At 32.8% G+C, this 16325-nt stretch overlaps 2 protein-coding genes across 2 annotated transcripts in view; one reads left to right on the forward strand and one right to left on the reverse strand.

Moving 5' to 3' along the window:
• The first annotated feature begins 747 nt into the window (after positions 1–747).
• Positions 748–8020, forward strand: LOC110992249 (neural cell adhesion molecule 1). The gene is made up of 10 exons (XM_022257985.2): positions 748–838; positions 1216–1355; positions 2211–2412; positions 4808–4939; positions 5443–5631; positions 5734–5794; positions 6325–6580; positions 6759–6837; positions 6903–7025; positions 7698–8020. Exons 1-10 carry the CDS (start codon positions 796–798, stop codon positions 7961–7963), a joined length of 1491 nt encoding a protein of 496 aa, XP_022113677.2. The 5' UTR covers positions 748–795; the 3' UTR covers positions 7964–8020.
• Positions 8021–11831: 3811 nt separating this feature from the next.
• The window catches only part of LOC110992281 (neural cell adhesion molecule 1), a 95353-nt gene continuing 90859 nt past the window's right edge, over positions 11832–16325 (reverse strand). Inside the window, exons 6-11 of the mRNA XM_022258033.2 lie at positions 14986–15070; positions 14473–14572; positions 13918–14076; positions 13150–13267; positions 12652–12744; positions 11832–12311 (exon numbers count right to left, since the gene is read on the reverse strand). Coding sequence (XP_022113725.2) covers positions 12124–12311; positions 12652–12744; positions 13150–13267; positions 13918–14076; positions 14473–14572; positions 14986–15070 — 743 coding nt within the window. The 3' untranslated portion in view covers positions 11832–12123. The remainder of the gene's footprint in view (positions 12312–12651; positions 12745–13149; positions 13268–13917; positions 14077–14472; positions 14573–14985; positions 15071–16325) is intronic.

Below are 16325 nucleotides of genomic sequence, written 5' to 3' on the forward strand. Positions count from 1 at the left end.
TGAAAGGTCGAGTGTAGTCATGACATAAGTGACATTGGTTTGACGTATTCCTACGAACTCCGTTTTTCCTGCATCTATACATCTCCACTATTTCCGGAATTCAACGGTTTCCGGTGTTTTTTCTATTATAATTGTTTTGCTAATTTTAAGTGTCAGCCGTATTCCTAGTCATAGAATATAGTAACTCCTGAAAATCTGATAATACCTATCTTGAAATTATTTAGGATGATGGTGGCATTACTATCCTATTATACTAATTATTATATAATATACCGATTAAAATTTAACAACGATTGCTTGGCCCCAGATTGCATTTTTTTAGAGAGGGCCATTCTTGGTATATAGTACAGTAAATGCCTGGCAAGTATTTTAAAGTATACTTATCATATTTACTTTTGCCTGTAAGGAAGTCCGGATATAACGACGAAATTAGTTTGATCATCATCGTTGTTACACCCGAAATTATATATTATAATTACTTATTGGCATTTATTATGTTGTACATAAATTATTGACAACCCTTTTGTCTACGGTGCAAAATAACTTTGTGCAATATTAGTTAGTGTCTGTCAGTCTTTATTGTTAGATATATAAAACAAGATTTCTTTGACCTTATTCGGCACTTGTTAACCCATTTCATCTGACCTTTTTAATTGTATGGCCTAAGTGTTACTTCCGGAATGTCATTGTTGGTACAATAATAACTACTAATTGATATTAATTAGCTGGAACTCTCGTTCCACATAACTGCCATTTCATTTTGACCGTTAATACTATTTAGGTGTGTTAAAAAATATGAAGTGCGTTATTTTTATTACAATTTTGGCGTTTTATACAGGTATTTTTTTATATATTACTATAATATATCATTGTTACTTAAAATCTATTTATTATATTATAAAATATTTAATGCTCCATTGTAGTATGAGGCAGGCATATAAGTACATCTCTGAGTCGATTTATTTTTTAAGGCTATTCTTTCTCTTGCATGTATTTTTTTGTATATATCACTTAATATATTAATTTATTTTCAAAGGTGATATTGGGAGACGTACTTGTGTTATAGAGACGAAAATCACGCGATTGATTATTCTAAATAAAATATACTAATTAAAGCAAAAAAGGCCATTACTTTTTTTTAACGCATAACATAATGACAGTCAAATTACCTATTATTAAATACTACACTTTAGTGTTGTTTTAATTTTTGTTTAGTTCATGGACTGAAGACCATTCAGAAGGGATACTTCAATACAATATCAGTGGAACCAATAGAATACGGAGCAGATAGAAATTACTACAACGCTGGAATAAGAAAATCAATAATCTGTAAGGGTGGTGATAAAAATCAAAAGGTAACTGTTGTTGTGTTGGTCTAGGTTCTTTAGTGTCTAACTCTCGTCTCTGTGGTCATAGGTTCGAACCCCGGTTGTACCAATGAACTTTCTGTGTGCGTATTTAAAACTCGCTACAATTTTTAATCGCTTAAACATGGCTTAAATGAAACATAAGATCTAAGTTAAATTCATACAAAATTCTAGTGATACTACAACTTCCTTCTGTTTAAGTGAAATTACTATGCACTATGCATTATTAATGTGTATAGAGAATATTAATTACATTATTAACTTCGTTATCAACTGATTCTGCAATTTAATGTTAGATTAACTAACACTATACTAAAGGAGAGAACAAGGATGTTAAAAATAATAAACTCAAGTAATTTGTTTTCAAGTCTATAAACTATAATTAACCAAACCCTACGAAGACAATCCATTTATGGCGACGGATAGATTGCAATCTCTTCGCTCTTTACTTGTTTCTTCGCTTGTTCTTGAGAGTAATTTGTACGAGGCTTAAAAATAAATATGCACTAAAGTATCTTGGTTTAATCATTAATTAATCAAACAACCCAAAGCAGAGATTTCGCGTTGTCTCGGAACGGTTACAGTGAAATTCCCATTATATTTAATTTAAAACTTACCAGCGTACGTAGGCACCGATTGAAATTACGCTATTGCTTTTAAATATTTTAATATAAGTGCTATAACATTAATCAGTCGCCATTCAAAGATTGACAACTTCGCTTAGGCGTAAGTACCTAGGAATTACTTTTTTAAGCGATATCTCGCGGCAGTTCAATAAACATTTTTTCCATAGCATTGCTGTTTTCTATCTACTTTAATCGTCGTCGCAATCATTGTCCTCAGGTTGAATGGGTAGATCCCTCAGGCAAGGTTGTTCCTCGGGTTTCAACGAACCGAGTGTTTGTACAGGAGCACTTTGTTCCATCATATAGAGCCAGGGTACCGGCAGCCGTGCTGGTCTTCACCCATGCAACAGTAGAAGATAGTGGTGTATGGGAATGCCGTGCTGGGGGAAAGAAAAGAGAACTCTCGCTGTGTATTATCGGTAAGACTTCGTTTTGAATTATTTATTTTCCACGTATTTATTCTTTACAGTTTTACTACGAGCTACACAATAAGACCTACACTGATAATTCAATAATAAAAAGTATTTAAAACAATGTATAATATAACAAGCAGCTTTTGTAAACTCAGCTAGAGTACAAACAAATAGGTATACGTAGATAGAAGTCTTGTTTATGACCTGTATCGCTCGCGTGAGTGGTGCTTCGCTAACAATGTTGTAGTGCGCGCAGTACATCCAAAAGTTATGACTTCCGCATTAAGTTCTTGCTTGGAACCCTTAGACGCAGTCTCTCCATTATACACCCGAGCCGTAAGTATGCTGAATAGTACTCTGACAAAGAGAGGACCTGAGACCTTGCTGATGATAACCCAATACACAGAACGAACAGGGTCGGGTACATAAGTGGATACAATGCATACACGCCATACACTCGCTTGTAGAGGTAGCGGGATAATGTATTTTGTACTGGTTGTAACAGGAGTTCATATGAGCTGTGTAAAAAGGCTTACTATAAAGTTATTGATTATCTAGTTGATAAAAGGGCCTGGGACTAGTGCTGGGCAGGCTACCTCTAATTAATTTGATATATTTGTTTTAAATATTGTTTGATGATTTGCTTTTTTAAAAGAGTACCGAGAGTTTTTTACGCCGGCTTTTTCTGTCGGCCTACACACTCTGTCTTCTTTGCCGATGAGTAGGGATACCTACTAGTTCGAATTGATTGACGTGGAATAAGTGATACCTAAATGATCTTATGTTCCAAAATAAACGGATTTTTTTTTTATGAGGCCTGCCTTCGGACTAACGCATTATATAAAGTCTTGATAGCATTGATATACTTGGTTTCTGTTAGCTTTTCGCGATATTTTCTCTATGAGCAAAAACATCGTAGAATTATAACAGAGTCTCTTCATGTGGTGCCCAGAGGGTTCGCTCTGCATCGGTGCCACATTGCTGTCATTAAGTGATGATGGAGAAAAGTTAAACATATCTATCTCCCTTGCTAGTTAAATTTTCATTCTTTTCCATGTCATTAAATCTTTTTATTATTGTTTATTTATGCTATATTATGTACTTTTAAAAAGTTTTATTAAATAAATAAATAAATCAGTGGCGCTACAACCTCCATAGGTTCTCAGATTTCTGAATCTGTTTCATGATCATTTTTTTTTAAATCTAATAGGCAAGACCTGACACACGTCGTCGACGTTTTGGGTCTAAGACACAAGCGGTTTCCTCACGTTGTTTTCCTTTAGCGTTCGAGCAAATATTAAATGCGCACATAGAAAGAAAGTCCATTGGTGCACAGCCGGGGATCGAACCTACGACCTCAGGTATGAGAGTCACATGCTGAAGCCACTAGGCCAACAGTGCTCAAAAAGTTTTATTAAGCATGCATTTACTTCACTTACAGTTGGTACTATAGTGTATAGTAAATATTATCTTATTTATATATTCAATGTCAACAAACTCAAGTTTATTCTGTGACGTTACTATGTACAGGTATTTCCCATAAAATTCAAATATCTTATGTAATTTTTATAAACATTTTGAGCAAAAAATATTACAATACGGCATTAAGAATTTGTGTTTTTACAAAATGGAAATACAAATACTTGTAATGCTTTTTTATGAATACCAGAAATTCTAAGCGTTGTTGACGTATTTGCACTAAGGTCAGATACCTACATAGAAATCGTGGTATTGTTTTACATATATGTATCCACGAAAAAACAATATTACCGGCTTAGGTAAAATAAATTAACAAATATCTAAACAAAAGTATTATTAACAAGGACACATTTCAATCGTCTTTGGTATTATATCTATGTTTAGCTGTTTGTAGTGTGAGACCAAATCTTCGGAACTCGGATCAGTCTGAATTCCGCCTAAAATGGTCCAGGGATATTTATTTATTATTTCTATTTAAATTTATCTTTACTCGTACGTTAGGAAAATTCTAAGAAATATGTATGCGTATGAAAAATTCCGGGAAAACGTTGAGCACATAACGCATGTGAATAACCATAAAATTGAGACTCAATTATCAGTCTTAACGTTAGGTTTAAGATTGTCTTCCAATTTTATAAACTGAATAAAGGCCACATGCTTGAATGTGGTTTACTATCGAACTGTGGAAGTTTTTCAGCCATTAAGCTGGTATGGTGAATTCTAATGTGGTATATTTTCGTCCTTTTCTGGATAGATTAATTTTGTCCTCATTATTTAATTAACATTAACACTTTTCTGCCTTTCAACTCAATACTTTTTTCGATGTAATAAATAAGAATTACAATTTTATCTGCCAACGACGTTGACAACGAACTGCAAAGGCTCATTGAAATGTGTTAGTAAATCATTGTTTTCCTTAAAGATCCAGTCGAGTTCGTGGATACGCCGACAGAAGTCACCATGGACTTGGGCAGGTCCATAACACTTACCTGCCAAGCACGAGGTGGGCCAGAACCAACACTCGAGTGGTATAGAAATGGAGAAATTGTTGTCGGTAATATATATATTTTTGATTGCATCATCACAATTCAAAAATTACATTTAAAATTAACGTCTGCTGATTTCTGCGTAGTAATGAGGGATTAAAGTTCACCGCCCATACAACATTGGAATACTAATTTGTCTGCATTTTAAAATTTACTTGAATCAACTGTTATTATAATAATACGATAATTTAAATTGAATAAGTGTTTTATTTTTACAGTTTTCATTTGTCTTAATTAATGTACGTTTAATAATTTGGTGATTTTAACTACAACATCTAAATTAAAGCTTAATGCACAATGGTATAGAAAAGCACATACACCACAAAATAATTTTCACGCTGGTTTAAAAAAAAGACTGTCAACTGAAAATGGGCTGCGATGACCGCTTCTATTGGACGTCAAATAGGATTATTTGCCCCCATCCTGTAAAAAAAAAATAGGAATACATTCAAAAAGCAGAATTATAAACCTTATATTTCGAATCCTTACCGATCGTCAATTTCTTTTGCAGAAGATAGTGCCTCTCATAAATATGTAGTGACTACAAAATTTAACAGTCAAGGATTTGAAGGCCTTCTTACAATCAGATCCCTTGAAAGAGAGGATAGTGGTATATATACTTGCACAGCGATACAGGCCAGCCCTCATGATGAAGACTGCATCGCAAGCAAGAGTACTAATATTACACTTAACATAAACTGTAAGCAGTTTAACAAATCAAGATTGATTATTTACTCGTTTATAATGAAGTTTTGAGTAAAGCGAACTGTTTAATTTCGTAATAAAATGTTACTGATTTTAGATGCACCTGTATTCTCTGATGGCAACGATACAAATGTAGTTTTCGTCAAGGAAAATGAAAAGTAAGTATCCGTTGATAAAGTTTGATTTCTATATCATTCTGTCCGGTGAACGACAATTTTACAACGCTACAAGCAAGTTGTTGGTGACATCATAGGTGTTTTTCGTTAAATATAAAAACAACAAAGCATTGAAATTCCTTGTCCCCCTCCATCTTCCCTAGATAGTATATAGACAGTAGAACATGGGTTCATTTATGCTGCGATTAGATCGGCATCTCCGTGACAGGCGTAGTAGGCCACATCTCAATTAATGTCAGGTGGAATTGTGGCCAAACGTTTGTCCAGTTTTGTATAAAAAGATATAATATAAGTATATATAAATATATTGAATATATTTTAGGAGTTCATATATAATTAAGCACTTATTGATAGTTGTACCTATCGATAGCAATCGCCCTATAAAATAATAAGTCCAATAGACGTCTTCTGAGCTACCAATATTTGTACATAATAATTATACCTACGTATATACCTGATATACGTGATACCTATCATCTGTAGTAGTTACACCTACAAGTTTTTGCTTTCAGTGCAGAACTAACTTGTTCGGTTGAGGCGTATCCGGAACCGACATATCGTTGGTTCAAAGAAGTTGGTAGCGATTTATCTGAAATTCCTCAAAGTGAAATAAGGGTAGCAGAGGATGGCAGCAAAGCTGTTATAATTTTAAAAGTGGAGAAGTCACTTTTTGGTCAAAGATTTGTCTGCCGTGCGACAAATCAGTATGGGAATGTTGATAAAGTATTCGCAATTCAAAAACTGGAAAAGCCACAACCACCGATCGAGGTAAGCGTTTGCTAGTTGGCTCGACAACTGATTTAAAAAAAATCGTTGGTTAATTTAATTAAGATCCTTAAAGAATAGTCTAGGTAGTTAATGGAAAAGTTTTTATTTCAGTTCTTAAGTATGAAAATTAATATTTTAAATTGCCAATTGATGAAAATTATTTTAATTAATTTTTCAGCTAACTATAAACAATTCTTCATACAATTCAGTACAATTAAGGGTAACTTGGGAGGAAGAGGCGTTTTATCAAGTGGCAGGTATAAAAAAATTTATGAAAAAAAAGTTTCTAACATATTTAATATTTGCTTGTTATTTCTTTAAGGAGTTGAAATTCAATACGTGCAAACGAATGGATTAAAACGAAAAGGAAATTCTGATTGGAGGAAAGCAAGTGAAATAGAAGTAAAGTCAGAAGAGTTTGATGCTATAGAGAGTGAAAATAGTGGTATGTAAGTCCAGTAGTCGCCAGGTGAAGGGATTTTGCATGTTTTTATAATAATAAATTCTTAGGCACTACAGTTTATGATATCAAGTGGTTACATTTTTAAATAAATATAAGATTTTTCAATTTAATAATATGGTAAATTTTCTTTCTGCATCAGCTCTGCTTATATATATTAATTATTATAGGTTAACCTTTTAATTGGCTTTTAATTTTGGTTTATAATTATTTATTATATTTTATTATATTAGTTATAGTAACGTTTGCCTTGAGGTTTTGTTTTTTTTTGTTAATTGTTTTTCATTTTTTATACTCTACCCTCTGTTGGTGTTACTTTATCGTGGTTTCTCATTAGGTTTGCCTGGAAGAAATCGCTTGTAAGCGATAAGGCCGCCCTTTGCCTTTTATCTTTTGTAACTGTTTTTTATTTTATGTTATGTGTGTTTTTGTATAAGGTGATAAAGGATAAATAAATAAATAAATAAATCTTTGACACAATTAAATTAGTTAATTTAACTACCCGCGCGAACTTCGTTTCGCCTTATGTTTTTTTCTCAGCCTACCTTTCTAGTAGCTTTTCGTACAATACAGAGACTGTTTCTCTTCAGCAATTAAACCAATTAATTTTTATTTGTAAAAACTTACTTATTTAAATCATTTTTAATGCATCCACAGTTGCTCTAATAACATTGCCAAATCTAGAGGAAGACACGTCATATTGGCTGCGTATTCGCGCTATCAATGAGGCCGGCTGGTCCTCTTGGTCCGCACCAATCAAAGCAGCCACAGAGCTTAAACCGGAAGTGGAGGATGCTGAGGAAAGCCCTATACAAATGAAATCAGAAAGTCATGATTCTTTAGCGCGTTTATATGGCCTTCTATTCGCTGGGGGAGTGTTAGTAATAGCTTTCGGATCTATGTTTATAGTGAGATTGGTTTAGTTATTTATAAGTCACGTTGTTATTAAAGTATTATACAAGAATTGTTTTAATATATTCAGTTGATACATGATATTTTTTTTTTTTTTTATAGAACAGGGGGCAAACGGGCAGGAGGCTCACCTGATGTTAAGTGATACCGCCGCCCATGGACACCCTCAATGCCAGAGGGCTTGCGAGTGCGTTGCCGGCCTTTTAAGAATTGGTACGCTCTTTTCTTGAAGGACCCTAAGTCGAATTGGTTCTGAAATACTTCAGTTGGCAGCTGGTTCCACAGAGTGGTGGTGCGCGGCAAAAACTGCCTGGAAAAACGCGCAGTTGTGGAACGGCGGACGTCGAGGTGATACGGGTGGAATTTCGTATTCTGCCTCGACGTCCGATGATGAAACTCAGCTGCAGGTATTAATCCGAACAACTCCTCTGAACACTCTCCATGGTAAATGCGGTAGAAGATGCAGAGAGACCCCACATCTCTACGCAACGCCAAAGGATCAAGCCGCTTGGAGAGATTTTGGTCGTCAACGATTCGAACCGCTCTTCGTTGAATATGGTCAAGTGGAAGAAGCTGGTACTGGGGAGCACCCGCCCAAAGGTGGGAACAGTACTCCATGTGGGGCCGAATTTGCGCTTTATATAGTTTATTAATTTATTTAAAAAGTTTTTATTAATATTTATACGTATTGAGTGCACTTGCAAAAATTATACAAGTATTTATTTCTGAATTACCAAGATGTTGACGGATTGCCTGAGTTATCCAATCTAGAAGTGCTGATTTATAGCTATTGATACATGGCATGAACGCCAGAAACTAATTCATTTGTTACTGTATACATGTCGCAAAGGTTGCCATGAATAAATAAATGTAATATACTTAAATAAACTCTTTCTATGTGGAGTATCGTCCCGTAGAGCCTCGGCCCTGGAGCACAAGCTGTTATTTTAAAAATAAATATTCAAAACTATATCTTGCATATAATCTTCTTGAGTCGTTTAAATATATGTTTTCACTTCTACATATTTTTTTGTCTAGCTCAGTAATTCCCAACATTACGTGTGCCATGCGCAATAACCTTTCTTAAACTCTTAAGCAAAATAATAAAGATAAGTTTTAAAGTAAAAAATTGAATTGTTCTCTTAAGAACCTTAAATATGCTTTAGAAATAAATTACTAGGAAAACTCAACTAAGTTAGTAAATTTTCAAAACATGAATGAAAAACTGAAATTCGAATTCCTAGTAATTTTAATAAATTTTCGAATAGCCCCCATTTAACAATCAAATTACTCCCTTGGGCGTGGGCCCCACGTTGGAAAACACTGGTCTAGCTAGTTAAATTAACATATAAAGAACGTAATGCAACGTAACTTTTTTAACCGACTAAAGATTAAGGTTAGGAAATAAAAAACAATTTATAAATCACCTTTATTAGAGGCATCCAGTGTAACATATTATCTGCAACCAACAGTATAATGTGAAAATGCTATGAATTTATTTATTTACAAACAGATACAGGAGCTGCGAAGAATATAAAGAATAAACTGTGAGCCTTAAACATATACAAACGAAATTTGTAAAGAACTAGCATATATAATTTACCCCTAAGACTATTGGCCGATTGACGCGATCTTTTTTCCTATTTTTCCGTCCCAGTCTTTATAAGGTTATATGAAAGGTCAATTTGTAAGCTAATAACAATAATTTAAATTAAGTAGCTCGTAATTAATGCTCCGAAGAACAGCTGAGTTTAATTAAGATGCTTCACAAGCGATCACAACAACTATGAAGTACTTAAAAACATTTAATGAACGGAGAAGGAAAAATTGGAGTAGGAAATTCAGTCTTCCTGAAGTAGAATATATCTAGGTAATTGAAAATCCTACCCATATACAATTGACGGACGTTTTACAAATACTTTCATTAATTTTGAATTGAATAGTGGAAATAAATTCACATTTATGTAATAAACAAATAAAATTTACGAATTTTCTTGATCGCAACCCTTTCCGGAAAATCATCTATTTTCATAATAACACGCAACCCCTTAGATTGGTCCTGAAGCTTACTCCTTATTCTTCTGGATCTTTGAATGCCTTATCATTAGATCTGACTTATGTATCAAAGATAAGCTTGCAGTTTCTTCGCTGTGGAACATTATATTTGTTATATACGATAGAAATGTTGTCTTATGCTGTGTAAAAACTAACGTCTGATCTTTTATCGTTGTCTGATTCTGTAGGCACTGACAATGGTCAAATAATAAGACACCAGTGGCAGTGTATTTTGATAAATAAAATATTTCTATTATAAAACGAAACCATTAGCGGACATCCTCTTTTAGCGTTTGAAAAATATTGTAAATAAACCTGGTCGTCAAATAGGACGGCTTTAGCCAAACAAGCTGAAATAGTGCGCTGTAGGTGCAGGCAGTTGTTGGAACTGAAAGGTTTTACAATGAAAGCCCAAGGCAAATGACGCAGTACAGGAAAATAATGCTTCTAGAAATTTGGCCGCTTCTTGTGGTTGTTAATCGCTAACGAAGGGTCAGCATGGCCTATGAGACTAAAATCATAATTATTTTATAGGTGAACACCGTGACACTAAGCATTTTATAGCAGCATCTCGTACAGTCTTAAAATAAAATAAATTCATGTATATGAATGTAAAGAAATAATATAATACAATATAGACTTGCATACATAGACTTCGGAGTTAATATTTAATTAAATCAAAGTTGTTATTTTTTAAATTCTTTAACTTGACAAGACTTTAGATGCATTCTCTCGTATAAGATTTTTAAATGATTAACAAGGTTTTTACATAATTATAATTTTCAAACTAAACACTAATTTTAAAAAAACGTTAAACTTGAATGTAAAAATTTACTTAAGGTAAAATAAAAGTTATGCTGGGCCACTAATAATAAATACACAATACTTTGAAAAAACAAAGATTTTTTTATAGTTACCTACTATACTTAATCTAACCCAAGAGTATTAACTTAGATAAACTATATTTTCATAAACTACAATTAAATTTATATATATAGAGTATATCACTTTACAATACTTAAAAATAATTGCTTTGGATAAAATGATTATTAAACAAAATATTTACACAGCGAAAACAGCAGAGACCAAATCCTACATCTAATTTTTATTGATATTTTCATTTTGTATTTTATACAATTGTATCTACTGCAACTAACTTTAAAGAACTTTGTTCTGTAAGAGAAATTATTTATATATTTTTTTCGAGTCAGGGAGAAGTAAATAGATAATCACTATAGATAGCTATCTAAAGGTTATTGTCATGATAGATGTCAGTAGAAAATTGACAGCATAAAGTACGAAAAATGAATATCAAAACGGACGCCAGATTTAAAACTAACTAATATAAATTTTAGTCTTAATTTGTTCTTTTGTCGACAAAATTGTGTGAAATTGGTCAAAATTGTTTATAAACATAATAAGTAATTATATAAGAAGAGACAATCTTTTTTTTTCTTATTGGTTGAACTACTTAAGAAGCGTTACAAGTATCAAGGTAAGCATAATACACTTCCTGTGATTGGTTGGCAAGGTTTTGAGATGGTTCATCATTCAAACCGCGCAGTTCAGAATAATAGGATGTCTACTCTAAGATGAACCGCCAAAGTTATCTTAATGTCTATGGAGGCGACGGAATCAAACTGAAATGGCTGATTTATTTTAATGAATATAAGTATTATTTGGACAATCGAATCTGATGTCTAGCAAAATATTTTTCGAAAATGATTTGGAAGTTACAATTAAAATTTGTAAAATAATAAGCAAGATAAACGACTAAATCACACTTAATTATAACATTAACATAATTAGTCACAAAATTTGAAGTTTTTTTTTTAATTTATATTCTTAACGTTACCTTATAATTATTTTTATAATTGCAGTCGAAATAGCTAACATTCATAGATTATATAGTATAATGACAATTAACACCAATGAACACTTATTTTAACAACAGCCAAATAAAACACCCTCCTAGCTTTATGGAAATGGAATGCCCTTCCTTTTTTACAATTAATAATTAAAAACAAATATAAACAAGCCCGATTAAGACAACGCAGTTGATTGATTTAACAATTGGAAATATGTAGTCCGACTCAAGATATATGGAACTAAATATTTAATTGATTAAAGGGTACAAGAAACATATGATTAGAAGTATGGACGAAATAGCAAGTCTGTTTGCGAAGTCTGTGGTTGGATTGGGAGTGACTTTTATCCATTCAGAGAATCCAGCTGCGTTGCGCGTGCGTACTCGGACGTGGTATGTTGTGTCATTTGCAAGTGGGCCCAATGTGAACAATGTATCTGGAAAACCAAATTGCATTTTAAATATCCCTTTGTTAGGTTCAATGAAACATTCCATTTCAGCAGGGTTCTTAATTATAATACAACATAAGGTCGGCTTTCTGGATTATTGCTTTCTCTACTAGGCTCTACTTAGAAGAACTACATTCAAATCGATGTCAATCACTAAAATGATAAAATGTATTCGTTAGGGATTTGTCTACTCCAGTATCTTATATACAAGTATAATACAAACAAGGAGTACACTGTGTAGTATTCTAATCCAGGTCTATTTTTTTAAACTTTCTACACATCGAAAGAACCATGGCTTTGATATACTAATCAAAAATAAAATACTAACCATTAAATTCTTTTATATCTTTAATAAACTCGACAGCTGCATCCCAATCGGCCAGAAATCCTTCTTGTTCAGCCACTACTTGGAATGAATAGCCTGAAAAAAACATTTAATAAATATATTGAAATTTTAATGGAGTTAATATAATAGAACTTTAATAGACAAACAGGGGAAGGTATTGGCGACGTAGAAATTTTGTCTAACACAAACTATTTGAAGCCAAACTGAACTCAACAACTTAACGTTGGCTATAAAGAAACGTGATTTTTTTTACCTTTATAATAAGGGACTCAGTTAAGTCAGTATAGATATACTTGGGTTTTGCTGGTATATTTAAAACATTGAAGTACTTATAGCAAATTTAATTTTAGAATAAATGTGTGTGGACTTTTCTATATCTTTCTTATTGCTTTCTTAAGAATGTTTGTTTATCCAGATTACAAAAAGTTCTTAATGGTCTTGTACCGAGCTATGAAAAACTATTGTAATGATATAAGTTACCTAGGACTGTAAGATTTTTTGGGTCTTCAGACATATCTTCCTCCGTGGTAGCCATGTTACAAGTGGAGCATGTCACATTGAATGTAAGCTCAGTTTTCGATTTAGATACTAATTCCACCTGAAAAACAACGATAATGTTTTTGAGTTTTCGTATTGTATTATTAAATATTACTTTATCAGGATTGGGACGGCATACTGGCAATATATTATGTTATGAGATATACATGCTTTTTTCTATACTTAAATTATAAAGAGGAAATATTTATATATTGTATGTTTATATATCGGAACAATGTCTCCTGACACTAACACCATTGCTTCAACATAAATAATGAGGACTATAAAATTACTACAAGCTATCAAAAATATTAGATATTGGCAAATAAAACAAACCATATATCGGTTTGAACTAATTTGACATTAATGTGATTAAAATATAATGACAATGGCAGCTGATACCGGCGCTATTGCTCCGCCATATATAATTTAATAAAATACACTTAAAATGGTGCATGAAAAATATCCAGCTGAGAGAAGCAAGGGCCGGCCGTTGATTATTAATTATAATCCGTATATAATCTGTTCTATAACATATTATGTTATATGCAAGAGTGTTCAATACGGGTGCTAATTTCCCGCAAGAACCTATATATTGATGAAAACTACATTAAATCCATTAAAAAGTACTCCTACATTTTTACACATACATTTAATTAAATAATATTAATATTAGCGTATTAGTGTTTGAAAGCGATTTATAATACTTACAAAATCAGGAGCATTCGGTTTATTTCCAGGCGAAACGTCATACAAAATAGTAACCTGTCCTTTACTGTTGTTCGCTGAACATTTATATTGGCCGAACGCAGTCTCGTCAAATGTTCTCAAAATGAACACTGAGCTATTGCCATCCTCTGAGGTCATCACCTAAAAATAAAACAAGGATCCTTATTTCACATTTAATTACGTAAAAAATTTTTTTAATTGTTATCAAGCGTAATTAAGGTAATTGGAAAATGAGTATTTTTTTTTGCTATTTAAGAAGGGCGGAGAATTCCTCTCGCCTGTATTGCCTTGATTTGAGAACTGCCCTTACTTTTAACTTTCAATATAGCGATAATTAATCCGATGTTTTTCTCAGTATCAGTAGTGCTGATGTCGCAACCTTCGATTATGTAAATAATTGTTTATGATAAATGATTATTTTTTATTGTTTCAAGTTACCTATGCGTTACTAGTATGCAGGAGTAATTTTTAGTTTCTCTTAGCTGGCTGCTTTAAGTATGTTTATCAAAGATTATCAAACATTTCATGAACACTTACCGTATCAGGATCAGTGATTAGTTCGTCAAAGCCATTTTCAGTTCTGTACCAACGGAATGTGGGAAGAGGGTTAGCAATAACGATGCAGGTTATATTTTTTCTGAAAACATTCAGGAATATTAAAAATTATCTGAATCATTTTATAAATATTTTCGGTCAATCCTTATTAGCGATCAACGCAGTAGTAACTAGTGCTAGCAGAGAAGATTGTATTCCCCCTTACCAATTAAGATAAATATTAAATTAGTAGTTAATAAGTAAAAATAAAATAAATTATTGATGCACAATTCCATTGCAAAGAATTAAGTGTAAATGGAGGAACAATTGCGGCTTCATTATTATATTAGTAGTTATGGTTATATTTGTTCCTACATATGCCGTAGAGTAAAATTTCTAGATGATGCCAACACAATAAATCCTTACAGTCAGAATTATTAGTTAAAGAGTTTCAACATCGAGTCTATAGTTCTCAGGATCATTTTATCTACATGTTTGTTAAAAAAGGTTACTTACGTTTCATTGATGATAGCGTATACCTCTTCCGCCTTATACTTGGAGTAGGAAACTTCATTGTTTTCGTCCACCAAGAAGGGCTTATCTGAAATGATTTATACCAAACATTTATTAACATCGTTCTATTATTTAAATGTGTTATGTTTACAATCTAAATGTACTAATAAACTTTTGAATCTTAAACTAAATTTGTTAATTGATTAACACCCGAACCCAATAATAATTAATCCACAATCTCAGATTGAAAATTAGAAAAATCAGACCGTGACAGTCGACCGATCTCCTGTCTGCATCCTAATAACCAAAACCTACGAAGACGAACCATTTTTGGCGACGGATAGAATGCAATCCCTTCGATCTTTACACTCATACTTGATCATAATATAAACCAAATAAAGTAAAATAATCGTACAAATAATATTAAAATATACATGTCTATTGTTTTAACAATATCAAATAGCTTTTTAATTATTTTAAACCTGGTGTGTTAAAATCTTAAGATAGGTTTTTGGCACAGTTTAACTGTCATTTTCATACAAAGGTCTATCACCATACACTAATCCGACCTACCATGGATAGCTTGTATCGACAGATGGCTATTACAATCCGTAGATTGGTTATTGGCACACTTTTATCATTATTTGGATTAACATGTCTATCTCAGATGGTCAAAAATGGGTAGAGATAGGTTATTGGTTTGGGCGTTAGCTGCTTGGATTAATTTTATCTCCGTCGTAATTGCGTCTTTATTACGGTAAACAACACTTTTATGTGACGGGATATACAGTTGGCCTACTATCTTTTTTTTTTTTTTTTACTTGGCCTACTATCTATTTCAACGCAAAGCAACCCAACTCCAAAAACTCGATTTTTTTATACCTAGGGGATATGTGCGATGGTGAAGGCCAAGGTTGTTTGCGAGATCCAGAACGAGTCTGTTACACAGATCCCCGCTAACATAAACGCGCTTACTGAATTCTTCGATATTTATAGAGTGAGTTGACAGTAGCGGTATTGCTTATCTTATGTATTTAATATTAATTTCTGTTCGACATTATCGTATCGTTTGAGTACTGTAACGATAGTGTGTGTATTTCGGTGAATAACTAAGTAAAACAGTGTTTTTATAATAAATGTACACTATATGTGAATAGCTGACAAGCTAGGAATGTCTTGTTTGAGTAGGCCTTTCCGATTATATTCATTGCGGTGGTAAGCAGGCAAGCATATAAATGATACTGCAAATTTAAAGTAAAATTAATCATTTTTTTTATAGAACAGGGGGCAAACGGGCAGGAGGCTCATCTGATGTTAAGTGATACCGCCGCCCATGTACACTC

Source organism: Pieris rapae, chromosome 15 (genome assembly GCF_905147795.1).
Source record: "Pieris rapae chromosome 15, ilPieRapa1.1, whole genome shotgun sequence".
In the NCBI taxonomy this organism is placed as follows: Eukaryota; Metazoa; Arthropoda; class Insecta; order Lepidoptera; family Pieridae; genus Pieris; species Pieris rapae.

What these genes read in the sequence shown, in the direction of transcription:
- LOC110992249 (XM_022257985.2), top strand. Translation starts at nt 796, where the DNA reads ATGAAGTGCGTTATTTTTATTACAATTTTGGCGTTTTATACAG. An exon ending in ACTCTCGCTGTGTATTATCG is followed by an intron (nt 2,413 to 4,807) that starts GTAAGACTTCGT and finishes TTTTCCTTAAAG; the next exon opens with ATCCAGTCGAGTTCGTGGAT. An exon ending in AGCCACAACCACCGATCGAG is followed by an intron (nt 6,581 to 6,758) that starts GTAAGCGTTTGC and finishes TTAATTTTTCAG; the next exon opens with CTAACTATAAACAATTCTTC.